At 49.5% G+C, this 22,342-nt stretch overlaps 1 protein-coding gene across 1 annotated transcript in view; it reads left to right on the top strand.

Moving 5' to 3' along the window:
* The window catches only part of N (neurogenic locus Notch protein), a 79,558-nt gene extending 57,216 nt beyond the window's left edge, over positions 1-22,342 (top strand). The window contains exons 6-19 of the mRNA XM_077678217.1: positions 6,067-6,294; positions 7,797-8,144; positions 8,901-9,632; positions 10,479-10,707; positions 11,535-11,736; positions 12,073-12,226; positions 12,359-13,447; positions 13,552-13,690; positions 13,812-13,971; positions 14,189-14,352; positions 14,458-14,841; positions 15,032-15,294; positions 17,416-17,717; positions 18,931-22,342. Of these exons, the coding sequence (XP_077534343.1) occupies positions 6,067-6,294; positions 7,797-8,144; positions 8,901-9,632; positions 10,479-10,707; positions 11,535-11,736; positions 12,073-12,226; positions 12,359-13,447; positions 13,552-13,690; positions 13,812-13,971; positions 14,189-14,352; positions 14,458-14,841; positions 15,032-15,294; positions 17,416-17,717; positions 18,931-20,211 (5,675 nt within the window). The 3' untranslated portion in view covers positions 20,212-22,342. The remainder of the gene's footprint in view (positions 1-6,066; positions 6,295-7,796; positions 8,145-8,900; positions 9,633-10,478; positions 10,708-11,534; positions 11,737-12,072; positions 12,227-12,358; positions 13,448-13,551; positions 13,691-13,811; positions 13,972-14,188; positions 14,353-14,457; positions 14,842-15,031; positions 15,295-17,415; positions 17,718-18,930) is intronic.

Genomic DNA, 22,342 nt, shown 5'->3' with positions numbered 1-22,342 from the left:
TACTACGATATTCTATGGTGTACTATCAGCAAGAAAGATATTGCTGGTGCATGCATGCACCTGTATAAATGAGAAGCTGGCAAATAGCGCGCAAGTACAACAAATTGCAGACTAAAGCTACTGGCAGTTTAATATACCTGTGCACATTTTCTTACCGAATGTGTGCTCAGTTTACTATCGTTGGCGTGTCGCACGACTCCCTTCCCTCCCTCTGGCTGACCAGAACACCTTACCATTCAGTCTTCCGATCGGCACCACTTATTGTAATAATTTAGCACTGTTGCGGCTGCTGTCGAACAGCCCGAATCTGATTCAACCGTGAAGCGTTTCAGTGCAAGCACTTCTACCCCCTGAATTTCGCGGTGTCACTGTTGCCGAGGTGCTGGCCGAACTGCTGGTGGCGCAGGGGTGGGGTGAGGCGGGTATGTTCCGGGCTGGCGTCAGGTCTAACCAGACGCTGTGAGGTCTGACGTCGTCACACGGTACTCGCAGCTTGGCGTGCAATGATTTGACGTTGCTTGGCAAATTGTCAAGCTTAAAGGCCAACTGCAACGAAAATTTACCTGCTCCAAATTCTGCTTCAACGTGTGGTATACCCCACTTAATTCTCTTGTGACCTAATTTTAAACTCCACGCGTGCGCAGTTATTAAAATCGTTTGAAAACACGCCTCACCAGCACCTGGCGGAGTGCCGCCACAGCTGTTCGCCACTGCGGCGGACTTCCGGATGTGACGATAGAGTCGGCACACCCGTTGCTCCTGTCATCTCTTCTCAGTAGCATTTTTTTCACGCGCGGCCTCACGCGAGCGAGCTGCGCAGTTCGTGCTTCCTGCATGAATAATTGCTTTCACGCGTTTCCAAAATGCGAGAAGCTGGAGAAGCTCTGGGTTACCGAGACGAAGAGAACAAATTCGAAGAGAGCCGGGGCCGGTCGACGCGAGGTGATACGCCGTCGGCGAGCGAGTACGGCAGTTGCACAACAGCTGATTTCGTTAAAGCGTAAACGGTGCAGCAGACGCTGCGAATACAGGAAGGCCGGCGAACTCTCGGACGGCAAGTTCACGGACGTGCCGTATACCGGCGTGCCTCTGGTTTTTAAACGAAGTGGGTACAAAGTAACCACACATTTGAAGTTCTTACGCACCTTCCTTCCCGCACAGAGGTCGGCGCATCGGTAGTGCATAGACCGCCAATGACTGTATTGCTGTGAAGCGATGAATTTGCACGGCCCTGCGAGTTCATGCAGCAAGCATGCTGGTGCTAGTATGCGTAGGCGTCAACTCATCCGTCCGTTCGGTGTCTCGTACCGAGCACGTTCTCGCAGTTATGACTGCATTAAACGCGGGCGCCGCAGTAAAATTTCTCGCGGAAAAAGAAGCGAGCCGCAACGAAGTTCTCGTACGACGTTCCCAGAGTAAACTTCCCACACCGAGTCGAGAGGAGCACGCGAGGAAATAATCGTTCGTTTCTCCGGCGCTCGGCGTCGCTCGTGCTGAAGTCGGCGCACAAATGCGATTACCGAGACTCATGCAGGCAGAAAAACAAATGGATCAAGCGAGTAGAGCAGCAGTTCCCCACCCTCGTGAGAAAAGCCGGAGCATTGGGAAAACAAGGAGCCGTGCGCTGAAGAGCTGGGAAGAGGAGAGGATAATTAAAGAAAGAAAGAAAAGTTGCGCGCAACGTGAGAAGAACACGGCCGCTGTTCTCAGGAGCGCCAGAGCCCGCTTGTTCTGGACGAGCACTCACCTAAGAGCGCACGACGAGTCCATATGTAGTGCTTGCGGAGCCCGAGTTTTCTCCAGCGGGCGCCGAAGCCTAGCGGAGTAGGAGCTCCTCTGCCTCCCTGCCGCGCTAGGAAGGAACATTTGGAAGGAAAGCCGCGAAGCCTTGTGTATTCTGTACGGCATCCCTAATTTCCGTTGCGCTGCACGGTAGCCGCTTTGAAACACGGACCAGAGAAAGTCCCCGCAGTGCCGTGTCGCAGTGTTTTTATAAAAACGTAGCGGTTCAGCAGCGCTATGGAAGTGGAGGAATCCATGTCCAACCAGAGCGATTTCGTAGAAATCGTTTGTCCTTGGCCCCTGAAACAGAGTTGGCGGTCGTGAGGGGTGAGGCGTCCTCCGGCACGGTCCCCGGGATGTGAGCGCTTTAATTCGAGGCCCCGGTGGGAAGCCGCGAGCAGGTCTCGGTCGTGAGTCGCGGCTGATCGGGCGGCTTTCTTGCGCCTTTTCAAAGGGGCCCGGCGCGTGCACCTGGCCGCGGGCATGGGAAAGAAACGAGGCTGCCTCCTCGCCTTTCACTGCCGGATCCGACCGGAAGTGGCGGCACTACCCGCCGGCCGCAGATGTCTCCTCGCGAGAGAGCTGCGCCGGCACGAGCCGCACTGCAGATGTTTTCGCGCTCCGGCGTAATTCATGGCATCGGGACGCCGCCTCGTCAACGCTGCCGTAAACACGCTGCTCGAGGTGAACGGCCACGAGCGCACTACGCGCCCTCGGCTTTTGAAAGATGCTTTTCACACTTGCTGGACCGCGGATTAGGAAAACGAAACAATGTACACAGCGAAGTTATTGTAATTTATTTCCGTACTGGCGCACGTAGACTGGAAATGTAATCAAAGAAAATGTTGATGCAGCAATTCCTGCTCCCCTTTCAACTCCATTACCAGAGGTTTAATGATGTTTGCACCTCACGCACCAAATGGCAGCATTCGGGAATGAAAGGCGCGATCGTTCCGGGCTGTCCTAGAAGGCGCTTCTAAGGAGCCATAAATACGTTCTTCATGCTAGCGATTTTCCGATGAATCCTGCGGCCTTGTATAGAATCCTTGGAAATCCCCTAGGGCTGGACCAACGACGCACACACCGGCAGTAGCGTTCCGGCTGTGGTACTAATCATATTGCGCGGGTTGATTGTTGCTCCTAGCACGCGTGGTGCGGCATATCATGGTACGAAAGGAGCGAATTGTGACTTGAGGTTGTTTCTTCCCTCTGATTCGCAAGGCACCGAAATTGTGGCAAATGGAGAGCTGAAAATGAGCCCCGTCGAAATGCCATTACCCGCGGCCCCATGTGCTGACATGCAGTGCCCTTGCGCCGCTACGACTGTCACGCAGCCCATTGGTGCGTTCTCCTGGCGGCCTACTTTAGCCACCGCCGCCAAGAAAAGTGAGCGTTTTGAACAGGAGCGCGGCAGGCCGAAAAAAAACAAAAAAAAAAAAAACGTTGCGTGCCAAGAGCAGCCAGTCAATACCAGTGCGGTGGCTTCGAAGAACGCGCGAGATGGCCAAGAAAGAGGCACGGAACTGGTTTTTCGTTTTTGGACGGTGCGGTGGTCGCTTGGCGCCGGCCTACCTGGGGAGGCCTTCTCTCTGCCTTGCCGCAGCAGCGGCCTTCTCTCCGACGCTTCCTCGGTCATGTTACGCGGCGGCTGTGTGAAAAAGAAGAGGGTGAGGGCCGCGCGGGCCGGTCACGTGGGCGCGAGAGGGGAAAATTGCTGAGGGGGAGGGTAGGGGCGCAAGGCTGAAGATGGATGCGGCGGCAGCAACTGGGCTGCGGCGTTCCCAGCCCCGCAAGTGGGGCTGAGCGGGCAAAGCCCGCCGGGGGGACCACTCCCATGACCCTTGGCGGCGGCCGCCGCCGCCGAAGAGGAGGGCGCGCTCTCCGGGAGGAGGAGGAAAGAAGCGCGAAACAAACAAACCGGGCTCCTCTCGATAATTTCCCGATTGAGGTGGATTAGAGCGATGCGCGCTAGCGGTGGCGGAGGCCGGAGCTGGCTGGCTCTTGTCCGTGCGCAACGGGCTCGCAGAAAAGGGGCGCTAAGGTATCGCGCAAGCGAGCGCCCAATCGGCGCGTTCCCCTTGCACCGCCGAGTGAGAAAGTCGCGTGCAGGAGAAGGAAAGAGCGGTGACGGCGTTTTCGTGAGAATGGAGATGATGTTGATACGGGCACTTGCGTATGCGACCCGGCGTGAGACACGGAGTCCGGCGCACGTCCACTCAAACACACCGAGGAGGTGTTCGTTTCCTGTTTTCCCATGGTGGTCATTTCATTCACGAAACGATGGCGACCCCTCTCGTAATATTGATAACTGGAGCCAAGAACGGAGCGCGGCTACGCATCTGGCGGAACTACTTGGAAAATATAACGCTGCGGTTTGCCCGAATTCGCCACCCAAAGTAATTAATTACCCGATTCTTATTTATTGATATACAGTTTTTAGGGGACACTACAGGCTGAACAATTTTTTCCTTTCAACCGAAAGGTCATAATTAATCGGTCTGTCCGCTTTTGTTTAACTACCAATGATACCTTGTTTGCTGAGAAATAACTAATTAAGGCTGGCATTTCTCTCTTCCATTTCTCTTCCTTTTTTTTTCGTTCTGTTGAAGAGCATGCCACAAAGTGCTCACATCAAGCCGGGGGGCCCTACTTTCAATTTTCATTTCATCGTCGCCATCTTTGTGGTTGCCGTCCTAATTCGATTTCACTTTCGCTACAAAGCCTGGAAGCCAACCAGAATGGGGTTTTTTTAACGCCCTCTTAGTGCACCAGTGCCCAGGAAAAGGTGGTCATCGAGATCAGCCAGCCCCACTGTGCCGCCCCTAGTGAAACTTTCGGGGGAGGGGCTGCCACCTGGGAGCATGTGTTGAAAGTACACGCGAAATTGCCAGTTGAAGTTGGAGGCCGTCTCTTTCGATCTATTGCACTAATAATCTCCAATTTTGTTATTGGCTGTTGCCTTTAAATGTGCTATTGGTAAGTAGGCACAGTAGGCTCTCACGTTCACCTGCATGCATTACACCTTTTGATTGTGCTTGTACGCAAAGTGAAAGGTTTCGACAAAATTCAAACCAAAATAAAGCCTACCGCCTGGGCTGAGACATCATATTTTGCAATGTTTGCTAGTTGAGGTATGTGTCTTTGAAGAGGACATAAAGAGCAAAAGTTACCGTATACATTTGTTTTACATTTACATGTCTCTGCCTCGATGTTTGTTTCAGAAAACGCTTAGGCAAGCTCCACCGAACCCACCGTTCAAGATTCAATTTTGTGAAGTCCCAAAAATGTGGGGCTGCAATGTGTATGGGGTGGTGATACCTGTTTTCACGCCGTTAACATTTGATGCAGTAATAAGGAACTGCTGCTGCAGTGAGTGGCAGGTGTATTCACGACACTCTAATCTACCGATATTGGTCAACTTGCTTTTGCACTTTAGTGTCCCTTTAAATGTTGCCTGCATTGGTTGGTTATAGCAGCAATTGCTTGATAACCCAGAAAATTCCAAAAGTGGAATCGCCACCCCACGCATATTTTTGGGACTAACATTTTTGACTTCAAAAGATCTTCAATGATCGGAATAGGTTGCCCATGTATAACGTTAATTTCAGAAAACTTATTAAACACCCAAAAATCTAAACTAAATACATCTGGCAACTTCCTCTGTTGAACACATCGTTTTAAGAATAAACAGACTGTGAGTTTGTTGCCATTACCAAGCAGGTTGATGTGCGTAAAAGCCACAGTCGCCGCTGTTTTAATTTTGCATTTGGTCAGGCATTGTACCTTTGTGAACGTAGCTTTAAAATGTTTTCGGGGTGGATGCTAGAGATACTGTTGCCTTTAATGCCAGTGGTAACTAAAGCTGCCAGCGGCAAAAGTGCGGGGTTATTATAATAACTACGGGAAAATAGGCGGCAACCAAGCCGGCCCTCAGCTTTATTGTTCACCACACAAAACAGTTACGGGATAATATGTATGCATCTTGTAGCAGTACACTGCCATATGGCCACCTCACTCATGATATGTGACTTTTTTCCCGTTAGGACTAAAAAAAAAAGTGCAAGGAAAGCAAAAGACAAATGTCAGCTTTAGTTGCTTTATTTCGAAACAAACCAGGCACCATTAGTCGCCAAGCAAATCTTTAAAGACCGATGAAATGTACGATTTTTCATTTCTAACAGCTGTTGTTCTGCCTTTAGCATCCACTTAATCTGATAGTAGAATCACTGTGGTTCTCCCCCATCGCCGTTTTCTCACTTCTTTTTCGCATGTCCTCGATTGCAGGCTACCGAGGCGTGCACTGCGAAATGGACATCGATGAGTGCATGCCCAACCCGTGCCTCAATGGAGGCATATGCAGCGACCGCATCAATGGCTTCCAGTGCCTGTGCCCTGTTGGCTTCTCGGGCAAAAAGTGCGAGACGAACGAAGACGACTGCTCATCGTTCCCCTGCCGCAATGGAGGATCGTGCCATGATGGCATTGCCAGCTACACCTGCCACTGCCCTCCAGGTTCGGGAACAACCTTCCCTCGACTCGCTTTGCAACTAGAAATGATCGCTTCCTTGTCACCAGCAAACCGGGAACTGAAGTACGAGAGCAGCTTTCTGCTGGAAGAAATTCTCACGTGCAAGCCGTCCACTGTGCATAAAAATATTTGAGCTCTATTATAAGGGCAGTTGGTGTTATCTAACAAAGGCGTCATAACTTATTTGGAGCAATTGTGACTGAGTGACCCAAAAGCCAGCCTCTGCTTCAAGATAGTAACATTAAAATTACAATGGCTAAAATTACAATGGCTACCTAGCCACTTATTTATCCTGGATAGCACGCCCATGGCTGTGATCAGTATTTGCTGAAGCAGTGTCTGTTCATAGGCTTGTATAAACAGGCAACAGTATTTTGGAATGACATACAATACAGGTTGCAGAAGTTGTGAAACTTGAACAAAAGAATAATGCGTGCGAAACCTCATCAATGTCTTATCTATGAGACTGAAAAAAAAAAAAAAAAAAAGGGTCAATTGTGCCTATTTTCAAATTATTAGATGTTAAAAGAGTACTGACACCAATTTTCGCTGTGATATTATTGCACAGTTCGCTTCCTTTACTCAACAGAATACCCTGTCTGAAATATGAGCGGCCTGCGACGCGAAGGACATACTTTAATTGGATCTCATTTATCGCACCGACGGAGCAGCGCGCGAAGTGGCGCTCAGCAAATGGACATCAGCGTGACATCATCCCATGAAAGCCAAAAGAAGTGACGCGACAGCGCTCGTCAAAAACTCGTGACGTCACTTCACGCGCACGGCCCTGCGAGCGGCGAGCAGGCGCATTCATAAACGGGTGCACGTAGCCAGAGCTAGAGGCAAACCGCTGCCCAGAAAGGCACTGTTAGCAAAAATATAGTTCCACACATGGGAAAGGAAGCGATAATATAGCCCAGAATCGCAATAGAAGTCGCCATCAGGACTTTTATTGAAAGCGGTCATCGAATTTCCACCGCAATGGTAGGCCTAACACCTTCAGGCAGCTCAGTCGTTCAGCTCCGGCGGTGGCGCGGTCGAAACAACGTCCGCACAAAGCGGTGAGGTCATGCCGGGATTCTGTCATTGCGCCTTTCGGGATGAAAGCGCGGGAATTTGAAACAAACGATTTTCAGGCCGTTCAATGAAATTAATTATCGCGTGCTGAAGTATTTAAAGTGCTGTTTCGGGTTCTCCAGACTATTAAGCATCGATAAAAGCAATAAAAGTGGAACATAAAATTTTCGCGTCAGTACTCCTTTTTAAACAAGCATCGGATTTGTAGGGACTACTACCCAGGCAGTTCAGGCTGTGTTTTGACATATGCAATGTAAGTGGAAAAGAAAAGTCTATGTAATGAGAGGAATCAAACCTACAGTAATAATTTATGTACGCGTGCATGCATTTTTAAAATTGTAAGGGACAACTGATCAAAGTTTTTGTTGTTTACAAATGCCTGACTGCACGTTTTGCTCACATCCTTTAGGTTTTACGGGGAACACATGCGAGATAAACATGGACGACTGCCAGTCTTCGCCCTGCCACCACGGGACCTGCATTGACGGCACAAATGCCTTCACGTGCAACTGCCACCCGGGCTACACAGGCCTGCTCTGCCAGAACCAGATCAACGAGTGCCTGAGCAACCCCTGCCAGCACGGGGGCACATGCGAGGACCTCGTCAACGGTTACCAGTGCCGCTGTCGCCGTGGCACCTCGGGTCCCGACTGCAAGTTCAACGTCAACGAGTGTTTCTCCAACCCATGTCGCAACGGCGCAACCTGTGTGGACGGCATCGACTCCTACACCTGCGAATGCCTGCCAGGATACACAGGTACGTGTGGCACATAACTAGAGTGCAGAAGCCCTGTTTTCCTGTCCACCACGGTCATGACATTTTTACACACAAAAGGTCTTTTCACAGAAGAGGGAGAGTGCTAAACATTCAGACTAATTATAAAAATTCCACTGATAACCGCAGTACCACATGTGCGGTGATATCTTTTTCACGCAAATTCACACAAGTATCAGTACAGTACTCTTTCTCTGTCTACTGTTCAGCATTTAGGTACTGCACTATCCTTAGATAACTTTTTCTGAATGGTGCTTTCCCAGAAAGCCGATTAAGTAGATATCAGGATCTGTGAGCTCATGCTTAGTGGCAACTATGGAGGCAACAGGTGAAGTGTGACCTCAGTCAGTGCACCCTGCAGATGAAATGCCTGTAGATGAAGAGCCTTGGACAATGAAAGTTGTGCACTTCTTACTAATTCAGTGCAGAACAATGCCTGTTTCAGGAGTAAACAAAAATATGGAAGGTTCCTTTATAAGAATTAAGGAAACAGATGCTAAATGGGAGAAGATGCACGTTTTGACCATTGTTTGGGATAAACCTTTGTAATCATGAGTGAGCAACTACTATTCTACCCTGCTGCTCCTACCACCAATGATGTTGGTTGGCAGTGCACTCACTCGGAGTGTCACTTTTACCACTGAGGGCCACATAATGACACTAACCATGAACAGGGAAGGGAGCACGCTGTGATACGTCTAAAAAAATGCCTTTTAAATTGTGCTCGTCTGATTCCAGGTATTCACTGTGAAAACGACATCAACGAATGTTTGAGCAACCCCTGTGCCAATGGAGGCATCTGCATCGATCTAGTCAACGGCTTCAAGTGCGACTGCCCTCGTGGTTATTATGATGCCCGGTGCCTTTCTGACGTGAACGAGTGTGCCAGCAACCCGTGCCAGAATGGGGGCACCTGTGAGGACGAGGTGAACCGTTTCGTGTGCCACTGCCTTCCTGGGTACGGGGGCCATCGCTGTGAACATGACATCGATGAATGCCAGTCCAACCCGTGCCAGCACGGAGGAAGCTGCCACGATGCGCTGAACGCCTACTCCTGTGCTTGCATCGAAGGCTACACGGGGCGCAACTGCGAAACGAACCTCGACGACTGCAGTCCGAACCCATGCCTCAATGGCGGAAGCTGCATCGACCTGGTGGGCGCATTCCGGTGCGTGTGCGAAGTGCCCTTCACGGGACCCAATTGCGATGTTGAACTTGACCCCTGCTCGCCAAACAAGTGCCGAAATGGTGCACAGTGCTCTCCGTCTTCAAACTACCTGGACTTTTCCTGCTCCTGCAAGCTTGGCTTCACTGGCAGGCTTTGCGATGAGGACATCGACGAGTGTGCAGTCTCTTCACCGTGCCGTAACGAAGCCACGTGCATCAACACCAATGGCTCCTACGAATGTGCCTGCACCAAGGGCTACGAGGGCAGGGACTGCCTCATCAACACCGACGACTGTGCATCCTGTGAGTTCTGCATTGGTTTGTTGGGCATTTGCGGCATGCAGGCAGGTGTGTCTGGTGCACACGGTGTGCAATTTAAGCAATGAGGTGGATCTTTTTTGGCTAGGCAGGCATTTCGATAGACACGGCAGTCTAAGTTTAGCCACTGAACCAGGTCACATTCACACACTAGCAGTACTGTCACGTGATACAGCAGTTGTTGTGTGGGGACTGCTGAACCAGGAGTGTGTAAGCACTGTGTATGATAAGTGTAACATTAGAACAAACATCTGCCACAGAATCCTACTAGAAGCTTTTAAGAGACCTCCTGATCCAGTGTCTTCAGCATTTATTGTTTACTGCAATGGCTGTGCCATGCCAGATGTTGACGTTCAGGCGAAGACAGGCTGTGCTACTGATGAGGTGCTGCTACCTGGCATCAAAGTAAATTTTTGAAACCACTTCTCATTTGGCCTTGGGGCCTATCACTTCTGCTTAAGCTGCAGCACACACCGAAAAAAAAAAAAAATTATCCGAAGAAAGTTATTTTGATAATGAGTAGACCCCATCTGAGCTATGGAACAAGGCCTGTAACACCTTTTGGTCTAAAAAAAAAAAGCTTTAAACTTTATATTAGGACAGATGTAAGCATTGTCTAGAGCTGAAGAGATGCTGCACTCAAAGCTGTATTAGTGAGAACCTAAGAGTGAACCAGTTTGCTCTGGGTGCAGTCTCCTGTCTCCTTCTCATTACTTGGACGCACTGAGGATATGGATTGAGCTAATCACCTGTCATGTACGCACAAAAATGTGCAGGAGTGTATCTGACGGTTTTTTCTTCCGCCCTTTACCCACCTCTGCTACTTGACAGATCCGTGCCAAAATGGGGGCACCTGCCTCGATGGAATTGGAGAGTACACCTGCTTGTGTGTCGATGGCTTTGGTGGTGAGCACTGCTCCCTGGATATCAATGAATGTGCCAGCAATCCGTGCCTCAATGGTGCCACCTGCAATGACTACGTCAACAGCTATGCCTGTGCATGCCTTCCTGGGTTCAGCGGTACCAACTGCCAGACGAACGATGAGGATTGCACGTCAAGGTAAGCACGTATGCCACAACTTCTCATTTGCCAGAAAGTGTCAACAGGGCAGCTGCAATGCCTTTAACACTGCCACTGCCTTTTTTTTGTTGCCCAGTCAAATACGGGGCAGCCACTAGCAAGGCACAAAACGGATGACTGCAGTAATAAATGCAGTTAGCCACTTTTTATTTGTCCTGGTTTTATAGTGTGTGTGTTGCTCTTGGGTTAATACAACTGCATTTCATTGTGGAGCTAGACTAGCACAAGAAAAAAAAAAGCTAATGTAGAGGGCGCTGAACCACTATTGTTCTAATTTCACAATGAAATTCCAGTGACATCACCCAAGAGCAAAATATTTTCCTTCTCGAGCATGTGATATAGCTGGATGAAAATATATTTCGAGGAACTGTTTTTATTACTGTGAGGATGGTACAAAGTTAAGAAATGTTGCTTTGCGGTTGGTTTGCTCACAGAACATAGTTACCTTTTTACCAAAGGCACTACAAGAAAATGTAAAGCAAACAGCGCACTGGGGTATATCATCTGGCTTTGTCAAGTCGCAAGTTTTTTTTTTTTTTTCTTTCTTTCTGCCATACCGGTTGGCATCCAAAACCATGCTATTTCTCTATTCTGTTATGACAAACTTGTGTCTCTCCAGCCCCTTCAAGTTTGTCTTAATGGGAGTCTACTGTATATTGTTACTCCTGGCTCTCAGGCCAGGTATTTGCAGGTTAACGGTGCATCTTAAATAGCTGTCCGAGGTCGATATAAAAATGGTTCAGGTGACACTGTCTCCCATAGCCATGGAGGATGCTCATGTGTTCTGCCTCCCCTTCTTTGTGCAGCTCTTGCATGAATGGAGGCACATGTGTGGATGGCGTGAACAACTACACCTGCCAGTGCAGTCCGGGCTACACAGGCTCCAACTGCCAGTACCACATAAATGAATGCGAATCCCAGCCCTGTGCCCATGGAGCCACCTGTGTCAACCACATCGGCTACCATACGTGCCACTGCCCCTTCGGCTACACGGGTCCTCGTTGTGAGGTGAGCTGCAGTGCACCAGTCTTCCTCTTTGCAGATTCGCAGTGCCAGAGGTGCCTGCTGAGGTTTACCACACCTGGTGTAACTCTCTGCCACAAAAGTTATGCATGATAGCCCAAAGAACACTACTTGAAGCAGTAACGTGGTCGGATTATGCTTATACGCATTAAAGATAGCATTGACGTGTTTATTTAGTTAAAGCTTATACGTGCACTCAAGGCACTGGTAAAACTTTTTTTTTTCTTGCCATTGTCGAAACACTGCTGTGACAAAGGTTACAGCCATGGTCACTGACGCTCTAAAATTTGACTCTGTATAATATTACACTTTTCTTTTCAGACCTTTGTTGACTGGTGTGCCACAACACCGTGCCTAAATGGAGCCACTTGCAAGCAGTCAAACAATACCTATCGATGCCTTTGCAAACCTGGCTGGACCGGTCTGCTTTGTGATGTGTCCATGGTCTCCTGTGAAGATGCCGCCCAACAAAAAGGTTAGCCCAGACTTGCTGAACTCTTGTACTTCTAAATGATCACTCTGTAGAAGAGCTTAATTTCCTTTTGCACTTTTTTTTTGTGCCAAGGGTGCTAAACTCTCTGACCACTAATTGAACTATGGGATGCAGGAATCAAGGTGGCTGATCTGTGCCAGCACGGTGGAGTTTGCGAGAACATTGGCAACAGCCACCGGTGCGTCTGTCCTGAGGGTTACGAAGGCAGCTACTGTCAACGTGAAGTCAATGAGTGTCTCAGTAACCCGTGCCAGAATGGAGCAACCTGCCACAACCTGATTGGGCAGTACACCTGTGACTGCCCAGAAGGATTCCAGGGACTGAACTGCGAATACAATATCAATGACTGTGACCCTAACCCCTGTCGAAATGGAGGCACCTGTCACGACCTGGTCAACAAGTTTGCGTGCTCCTGCCGTCATGGAACTGTGGGCACATTGTGCGAAATCAATGTCAACGAGTGCTTCGAAGGTGCCTGTCATCATGGCGGGACTTGCCTCGATCGCGTCAATGGCTACGAGTGCGAGTGTCGGCCCGGGTATGTCGGGCCTCGCTGCGAAGGCGATGTCAATGAGTGTCTTTCGAAACCCTGCGACCCAGTGGGCACGCTCGACTGCGTCCAGCTGGTTGACGACTACCGCTGTGACTGCCGGCCAGGCCACGCCGGCAGGCATTGCGAGCTCAAAGTCGACCCATGTTCATCGAATCCGTGCCTGAACGGTGGCGTCTGCCACCCTGGGCCTCGTGGACCTGTCTGCATCTGCCGCGAGGGCTTCCGGGGCGAGACCTGTGCCAACCAGAGCTGCGGTGACAAGTGGAGCTGCCGCAATGGGGGCCAGTGCCGGGGACACTCGTGTGTGTGCCCCCATGGGACCACGGGCAGCCTGTGCGAGATCATCGAGGAAGACCTGGGCAGGAGTGCCTGCTCGCTGCGCCCCTGCCGCAACGGAGGCATCTGCCGGGAAGTGGGAGCCAGGCGGATCGAGTGCGACTGCCCCGCCAAATGGAAGGGCCCCTTCTGCGAGGAGCGGGACACCAAGAGCAGCGTCGCCCTGCCGGGAGGAGGAAGCTACGAGCAGTCCCTGGAAGAAGAAAAGAAGCAGTGTGCTGAGCGTCGATGTGCAACGAAGTCGGGCAACCGTTATTGTGATGAAGACTGCAACACGTTTGCCTGCAACTTTGATGGCGGAGACTGCTCGTTAGGTAAGCCGCATGTGCGGGCTGCTCGTGGCTTCACTTATGCGATTCAGTGCGAGCGTTTGTTCAGTGCCTGTTTCATCACTACTAATGAAACTTGTTATTTCTAGGCATCAACCCTTGGATGAACTGCACAGCTGCCATAAAATGTTGGGATGTCTTCAGAGATGGCAAATGCAATATGGAATGCAACAACATTGATTGCCTGTTTGATGGATTTGACTGCCAAAAGGACCTCGAGCCTTGCAAGTAAGCACTTGCCTCATCCTCTTTGAAGTGTTGAAAAGCGTGTCTACAGCAAGATACTGTGGTTGTAATCGCAATGCTCATGGAGTTTCAAAGGCTGATTGAGATGCACTTTTTGCCGTAGCGAACATTACGACACCTACTGCATGAGGAACTATGGAAACGGCTACTGTGACCAAGGATGCAACAACGAAGAGTGCAACTGGGATGGCTTGGATTGTGAACAGGACCCCCCTTACCTTGCCGAAGGCTCCATTGTGATCATGCTCGCCATTGAGCCAGAGGTTTGTCTACCTATGTGAACTTATAAGAGAAAACTGGTGTTGTGAATCTGGCATGAAAGGATAAAATAATGCAGTTGCATAAAAACAGGCTTTGTGAAATACTAGCAGAGGGATTAAGACATACGCTTTTTGAGCAGTAAAGTAGTAAATGGCCAGACAAATGACTGCAGTAATCCCTCTACCTCCCTGACTGACTCCTTTGAATTCTCTGCTGCAGGTCTTCAGGAACAAGACTGTTCTGTTTCTCCGGGACATGGGCCATGCACTGCGCACTAATGTGCTGTTCAAGAGGGATCCCAATGGTCATGCCATGATCTATCCTTGGAATGCTACGGAAGGCCAGCTGCCCAACCAGTCGGTCCTTCCAGTGCCTCGCACAGGGTGAGCTGGGACACACTGCATCTGTTCAGCTCACAAGTGTTGTGCACCAAGTGCGCATAGTGTTTAACCATGCGAGGCTTGACTGGAGGTCTGCAATTTTTCCAGGACCCTCGTGCACCTGGAGATCGACAACCGGCGCTGCCTCAAGTCACAGGGAAGCGAGTGCTTCCAGTCGGCTGCCAAGGCAGCAGAGTTCCTCGCCGCCGCACAGGCCAGGCATGCCCTGGAGACTTCTTTCCAGTTCGAAGAAGTGCTGGGCTCGGGGCGCGAGCAAGGTGGTGCTGGGGGCGAGAGCGGCCGGGCCAGCGCACTGCACGTGGTCATTGGCCTCATCGGTGTCCTCCTCGCCGGCCTCCTCATCGGTGTGCTCTTCTCCACCCAGAAGAAGCGTGCCCGAGGCATCACGTGGTTTCCTGAGGGCTTCCTCAGCACCAGCAGCGGTCAGAGGCGTCGATCAAGGCGCAGGGGTCCAGATGGCCAAGAGATGAGGCAAGCGGCATCATTACTACACCTGGTGCATGCTTGTCAGTCTTGGCCTGAAACCAGGCCTATCATTCTGGGCTCTGCTTTTGCAACTTTAGTATGCAGCTGGCCCAGGCTGTTTGTGAGTGCATGATGTAATTTTGGAGGGTCAGTGGGATCAACTGCTGCTAAACTCGTGACTGGTTGTGCCCAGCAGGGTGGCCCAAGCGAATGGCGATGGTCCACCGGAGGCTTGGAGCGACGACGAGGGGGAGCGGCCTCCAGCCAAGCGGGCTCGGGGTTCCCCAGACTCGGGCTGCGGGGAGACGGTTGTGTCGGACTACGAGGAGGAGCGGGACCCCCGGCCGTGGACGCAACAACACCTGGACGCTGCAGATGTGCGTCTCCCCGAAGTGCTGCAGGCGCTCACACCACCACAGGGCAGCGATCTGGATCACAATGTGGATGTCAGGGGACCTGGTACGTGTACGCCACTTGGGGCCATGCCATGTCGTCCAAAGGGACGTCATAACTTTTTGCAGCTTGCAGAGTAAAAAGCTGTAGCTGCAATTTTTTCAGGCAGGGGTTATATTAACCTAGATGTGTACATGCACTTTGAAAATTTGCATTGCTTGAAACCATGAAATTACAGATTGGATCACTTGGTGGCTATCTGTTGAGATTTCACTCTGCTGTTAACTGATGTGTACCGAATACTGCAGTGCCAGGATTAAAGGTTTCAGATTTAATCATAAGTAGTAATGGCAGCAGTAGCAAAATTGTGTACCATAGTTCAGTAAGTGGTGTGCTGTATAGACAGTGTGAAAGTTGTATATTTGGTCCTCACTTAAGGGGGCAGTTGGGTCTTTGGGGCCGAAAAACGGTAAAAAAAATCGTTTTCTCAAAAATGGAATTTTTGGCCTCCACGGCCATTTTTCTATCAGTCTGTAAATTTCTTCATCAAAAGGCACCACATTTTGTTGTTATTATATTATAATAGCATTTTAAAGTGCACTCTACAGCTCAGTTAGCGCAGGATTCGATGGTGAAACGGCACTTTTCTTGCAATGCAAAGCTAGCATTTCATCCTCAGATATCTTGGCACCCAGAGCAGGTACAACTGTAATTATTTTTGCTTCTGATACTGAAATGTGTGGAGAATACAATGTTGGAAACAAATTTTTCAAATGGAGGCTTTGGAAAATTATTATTGTGTTCAATTGGCACCACCTGCGAGCGATTTCTGGCAGAGCACGGGAGAAGTGAAGTTCCCTGTGTTGTAAAACGACCAAAAATAGCTGAATCAAAAAAGTACTTCCTATGTTGTATTCTTTAGTCATTTGTCTGCCTAGCCATGCGGTAATTGCCATTCTGTATGGAGTGGTTATTTTGTAACTGTGACCCAAAATAATGGCAATTAATCATTAATTAACTCAAAATATAATCAACTTACAAACAATCTAATGGCAGATTTGAAATCAGCACAAAAAACTCTATAACGCAGTGCAGTTTCATTAAAATTGGTTGGTAAATAAAAAAAATAGCTCTAAGACCAGTCTGCCCCCTTAACACAAGGCCCTGCTTCTTTTGGTTACAAGCTTAGAGCGACACTAAAGCATGATAATGGGTTGGACTGTATCAGTAGATTGCTGCATCAGTGGTATAAATACACATATTCCACTTATGGCAGCAGCAGTTGCTTAAGGCGAGGAAATGCCAAAAGCATGAAAATAGGTGTCACTGCTCCAGAAACTTTTCTGCACTACAATTTGTGACATTGCAAGTCATGAATGGCGAGTTTGCAAGGCACACTCTTGATGTTCTCTTGGCTCCATGGAGGAAAAACCTCACACTTTGTTGCATGCTCATTACAGCATGAAAAAAATAAGAGGGAAATGAGAGAAAAAATGCTAGCTTTAATTATTTATTCCTAAACAAACAAAAGAGTTACGAGAGCTGTTATCTTGCAGGCAAAACAAAAAGTTATGTGGCTTTTAGTTTGTCTCTAATGTGGCTTTTAGTTTGTCTCTAAACTATGTACCCCCTTTGCAAACACATTTGCAATACATCCTTAGTTGAAGGAAGAAAATTTTTTTCAATGTTTGGTCCTCAGATGAGTTGCTGATGAGAATATGTCTAAACGTGAGCATAATTTTTACTTATGTGACTAACGCAGTGCAGTCATTTTGACCCCCTGTAAGTCCTGCAAAACAGCAGAATCAACTTTGTTGTTTTTGTGTAGCATAGCAGTACAATGGGCCATGAAGCCCGCTAGCTTTGCAGCTCAGTGGTGAGGCATATGCGATAGCAGAGCACAAACCTGCTAAAAAAATGCTGGCTTCATTCAAGTGCTGCCTGTGATAATTTCCACACATGCACTGCAAAACCACGTGTTGCACGCTATGCAAATTAGTTATCCCAGTTCATATACTACAGAACGTTGTGGGACAGTGCTGGGACATATTACGAGGTGGTTGCCACAGGGTTGGTAGACCTCGCATTCATTGCTTTCTACCAGAGTGAAGCATGCTGTAGTCGTGGAAGGGAATAAATGTTTGTCAAATGAAGCCGTACGAGAACATGCGTGCCTCGTCGTTGCAGGGGGCCTGACACCTCTAATGCTAGCCTCCTTCCGTGGAGGAGGCGTGGACACTGGAGAAGAGCCCGGAGAAGAGGACACGGGCTCTGCCAGCATGATCCAAGACCTGCTCATGCAGGGTGCTCAGCTTGGCAGCACCACTGAAAGGACCGCAGAAACGTCATTGCATCTGGCTGCCCGTTACGCCCGGGCAGATGCCGCCAAACGGCTGCTAGACGCTGGAGCTGATGCCAATGCCCAGGACAGCTCTGGCAGGACACCCCTCCATGCTGCCATTGCAGCTGACGCTGTAGGAGTCTTTCAGGTGAGCCCACAGTAGAAAGGCACAGACCCTGTGTTACTTTTGGTACAGTGGAACCCCGATTATACGTCCCTCGGTTTTGCGATGACCCGTTTTTTTAATGACGGATCACCGCTGTTCTGGCAAGCTCCCCATAGAAACAATTCATTAAAAAACATGATTATACAATGCTTGGGTGCACGCAGTCCACTTCACATGATGGACGTTGAAGGCAATAAACCGGCGCTTCGCCAGCTCGTCCAGACCTTTATTTCGTAACTCCCGTTTGACGCTGCTTGGTAGGCAAAGGTAACAGTCTGCAGCAGGCCCGACCGCTTGCTGAACGGACTCAAGCAAGCTGGCAGGTACTGGCGGTCGGGAGCTTAACCATCGATGGCTTCACAAGGCAGCAGAGCGCCATCCACGAGTGGATGGCGCTCTGGATTGGCAGTCCGCCAGCCATCCAGGTGGCTGGCGGACTGCCAATTTGAAGCCCCCATCAAGCCAACGAATGTGAAACCACATACGCAGTAACCCACGGCAATGACCGAACTCCTGCTTTCCTAGCCCACTCGATCAAAGTTTTCTCCTTTAACGATACTCTCTCTCCCGCCGTTAGTTGTCTAAACCTCCACATCGTCCACCGTCGTTTCTTTCTGGCCCTTACCACTCTTACCACCTGATCTCTGTTTATTAGTATCTTTCTAAGTCGAGTTGTAGCTTCATCTTTTCTTTCCCGCTTTTTCTTTTGTCGGTGCCTCAAACTATAATTCGTTCACTTCCCCTTCCGCCGCCACTAGGTTGCGGCCTTAGCAGGTTCACACTCGCTTTTTTTTCCTCTCAATTTGCTTGGCCATGTCAGCCTTTCCAGCTCATCTCGCACGTGGGAGTGCAGGGCTGGCGGACTAGTGCAGACGGTGTGGGGGGAGGGGGGATAAAATAGGGGTTTCCTTTTTTTTTAGAAATTTGGGATGTCAGCTAGGGGTTGGCAAATTACAAGAGAATGTGCTAAGTATAGTAATTTATTTAAGATCTTAGCCCGCTTGTCGCATGAGACCGTCTACGAGGGCGACATTCGCACCCCAATCATACAATATCCCGGTTATACGAGGCTTTTGTGTGGCCCCTGGAAAGTCGTGTTATCGGGGCTCAATTGTACCTGGCGTGCTTCTGTACTGAGCAGTGAGCAGAGCCTGTGATAGCCTCTGAAACATCGCCTTATACTCTTTGTCCACAGATCCTGCTGCGCAACCGTGCCACAAACCTCAATGCCAAGATGAACAATGGCATGACTCCGCTCATTCTTTCCATTCGCCTCGCCATGGAAGGAATGGCCGAAGACCTCATCAATGCAGAAGCGGATGTGAATGCAGCTGACGCCGATTCACGCACGCCACTTCACTGGGCAGCCGCTGTCAATGATGTTTGTTCAGTGCGGATCCTCCTGGCTCACGGAGCCAACCGTGATGCTCAAGACGTGCATGAAGAGACTCCCCTGTTTCTGGCTGCACGCGAAGGGAGCCTGCAGGCCGTCCAGGCACTCCTCGATCACGGAGCCAATCGTGACATCACCAACCACATGGACAGACGGCCACGCGATGTTGCCTCTGACCGCCGGCATCTGGACATTGTGGAGCTGCTGGACAAGTACGTGCCAAGCCCCCATGTGTCGGGTCTGTCGAGCCCACCTATGCTGCTGTCCAGCCCAACAGTCATTGGGTCAACCAAATCAGCCAAGGGCAAGCGACGACAGCCACAGGCCAAAAACGGTGCCTCGCTACAGCAGCTTGACATGTCGGCCACATCCCCCAAGGCCGACCCAGCGACGGTGGTGAAGAGGAGGACGCCGTCGATGAAGAAGTGTCGAGACCCGCCACCACTGCCAGACGTGACACATTCGCTAGACTCCCCTCACGAGTCCCCGAGAGCTCAGATGTTCCTGCCCCAGGAAGCCGTGGCCACTTTTACGAAGCAGCCACCGTGCTACGAGGACTGCGTGGGGCCCGTGTATGCGGCCGTGTACGACCTGCAGGTATACGCCAACACGGGCCCGGCCGCCCTCTCCCAGCAGCAGCACCAGCGACAGGGCTCGGTGCCCTCGAGCATGGGCGGCTATGGCATGGCCTCGTCGCCGGCCAAGCAGCGGCCCTCCCTGCCCACCTCGCCCACGCACATGGCGGCCATGCGGGCGGCCCACCAGCACAAGCTGCAGCAGGGCACCTACGACTACCCCGTGCAGCCGGCCTACTACCACTACCCCACGCCCCCCTCGCAGCACAGCCACGGCAGCGGCGCTGAGGCCACGCCCCAGCACTACCTCCACCCGGCCGAGACTTACCTGACCCCGTCGCCCGAGTCCCCGGGACAGTGGTCCAGCTCGTCGCCCCACTCGGCACAGTCCGACTGGTCTGAGGGCATCTCCAGCCCCCTCGGCCAGGCGCTGGCCAGTTCGGCCGACTCCAAGCAGCAGGCAATGCAGCAGCCGGGACTCACTCATCCGGACCCTGTGTTCATCTGAGCCACTGGTGCACGGTGGACTACGACTAGGGCTTGCAGAGGACAGCTGTGTGTGTGCGCACTTTCAGCGAAGGACTCCAGGGCTCTGTGGTGAACTCTTCACAGATGCTTGCAGAGATGCTGTGTGCACGGTTATTATTATTGTTTTTTTTTTTTCCAACTCTAGGTTTAGCGATTTCTTGCAATGAATGGTAATTCTCAGTCGTGTCACATCATTGCAAGTAGTGAGAAAAATGCTCTCGCTTGCCGGTTCTCATTTCATGGAGGTCGAAAGCCCACTTACAGCATGGCAACGGACTGGTTGTAATCATGCCCGGGTGCACCGTGCTATAGTCAGCCTCCGACATTTCTGAAATCATGCGCAGACGTTGTGAAACGCTCTCGTGCAACCATTAAATTGAGAAAAAGAGTACTATTTTTATACTAACGGCTAATGACATGTTTAAGAGGCAAGCAAATGAGTATATTTTTATGTAGTGGCAAGGCCATTATTTATAATAGACCTCCTCTTCAGCCGCTTTGCCTGTGTTGGTCCCCTACAAAGATCCATTAGCTTGCCTGTCAGACATGTTTGGCAGAATTACCGGTACCTCTTCCTTTTGTTCATTTCATAGTCATTAGCAAAGTGTGCGATATCTAGAACTATACTGCCTGTTTTAAAGTTCACATCTTAGAAATGTGGATGCATTTAGCAGCTTCTGAACAGTGGATGGAGTGTATGAGATGGTGCCATTTTCAAGTGAAACATTAATTCAATCACTGTAAAACACAATTTGATTTTGTTTGGGTTGTTTTATTTTATTTTATTTTATTTTCCAGTTAAAATCCTCAGCTACATAATTTGCAGTTTACTATGCCTGAAACTTTACTGTCTGTGGCTAACAGAGAAAAACAAATAAGAAAGAGGTATGCATGTTAAACCTTGTTTGTTTCAAAGGTCTAGACAGGTTTTACATTTTGCCCTGAGTGAATACTGGACATGTTTAAATAAAAGCTAACGGAAAGCAAATAGGAGTAGAAGGCGTGCAAGGCGTATCTTTCTTTTTTCTTGAAGGTCTAGATGTTGAACGGCTTTAAAGCTAAATGCTTTAATTTCACAGTCAGTTCTGTTGCATATGTTCTAGCAAACGCATGCCAACTTGCTCACAATTACAGAACATTGTACTTTTGTTTCTGTAACCTAGCCTTACGTAGAACCCTATGGCCTTTTTTGTCTACTCCCAACCGCTTTTTGTAAATAAGAACGCGATAATAGATGATGGCCACATTTCAGCTCTTATCCTCTCTACTAACAATCAACACTGAATCAGTATTTAAATTTTACAGCATTGTTTGTCATTGTGTGTTGGTGCATGAATAATGAAACAGCTGACAATTTATTGGAAACCATGAAAGGCCAGCACTGCTTCCGCAATCTTTTCGGAGAATGCCTTCCGCTAGCGCCGGATCTTGCTCAAGCCTGATGGTTAATGGAATTGCCAAGAAGCAAAACTCTGTCAGACGGTGTACTCCTACTTTTACTTGTCATTACAGTGTATTTATTTCACAAAAAAAGGGGCCAAAATAATGTTCACACATTTTTATCAGCGGAGATACTGGCTCGTAACGAGCAGTACCCACTGCCCTGTAAACTCGTGAAATGCTCTTCCTGGCTTAGTGTGCAAAAGGATACTCAGCAAAAAACATTGTTTCCTATGCAATTGTAAATAGGTCTTTTGCCATGTGCTTTTTTTTTTTTTTTTTTTTTTTTGTAACAGTTTAACTCATTTTGACTGAGGCTCGTTTTGGGCATCCTAGAGAGTCTGGCACCACTCATTGAAAATGCCGATGTGTTTGGCAGCAGCGCGAAAAGCTGGCTGTCTGGGAAACACCGAAGCCTTGTACAATATGTGCAGTGGGACCATGCAAATATATATAAATATATATATAATGTATACATATGTACAAAGTATGTGAGTGCAACGGACGAGGCGTACGCATAGCAGCACATGAACATGCAATAGTCTCCCGTCAAGTGAAACAAACTGCATGTGCATGACTTTTTATTGCCAGTACCGAAGAGGTATAGCTGCTTTGTGTCATTTTCATGCTGTTCAACAGAAAGATGCACAATAAAGACAGTTTCTGAAGAG

The sequence above is a fragment of the Haemaphysalis longicornis genome, unplaced genomic scaffold (assembly GCF_048455015.1).
Source record: "Haemaphysalis longicornis isolate Haplotype H1 unplaced genomic scaffold, Haemaphysalis longicornis Haplotype H1 scaffold_1, whole genome shotgun sequence".
Lineage (NCBI taxonomy): Eukaryota > Metazoa > Arthropoda > Arachnida > Ixodida > Ixodidae > Haemaphysalis > Haemaphysalis longicornis.
Note: the sequence above shows the minus strand (reverse complement) of the source record. Positions and strands in the feature narration are given on the sequence as shown.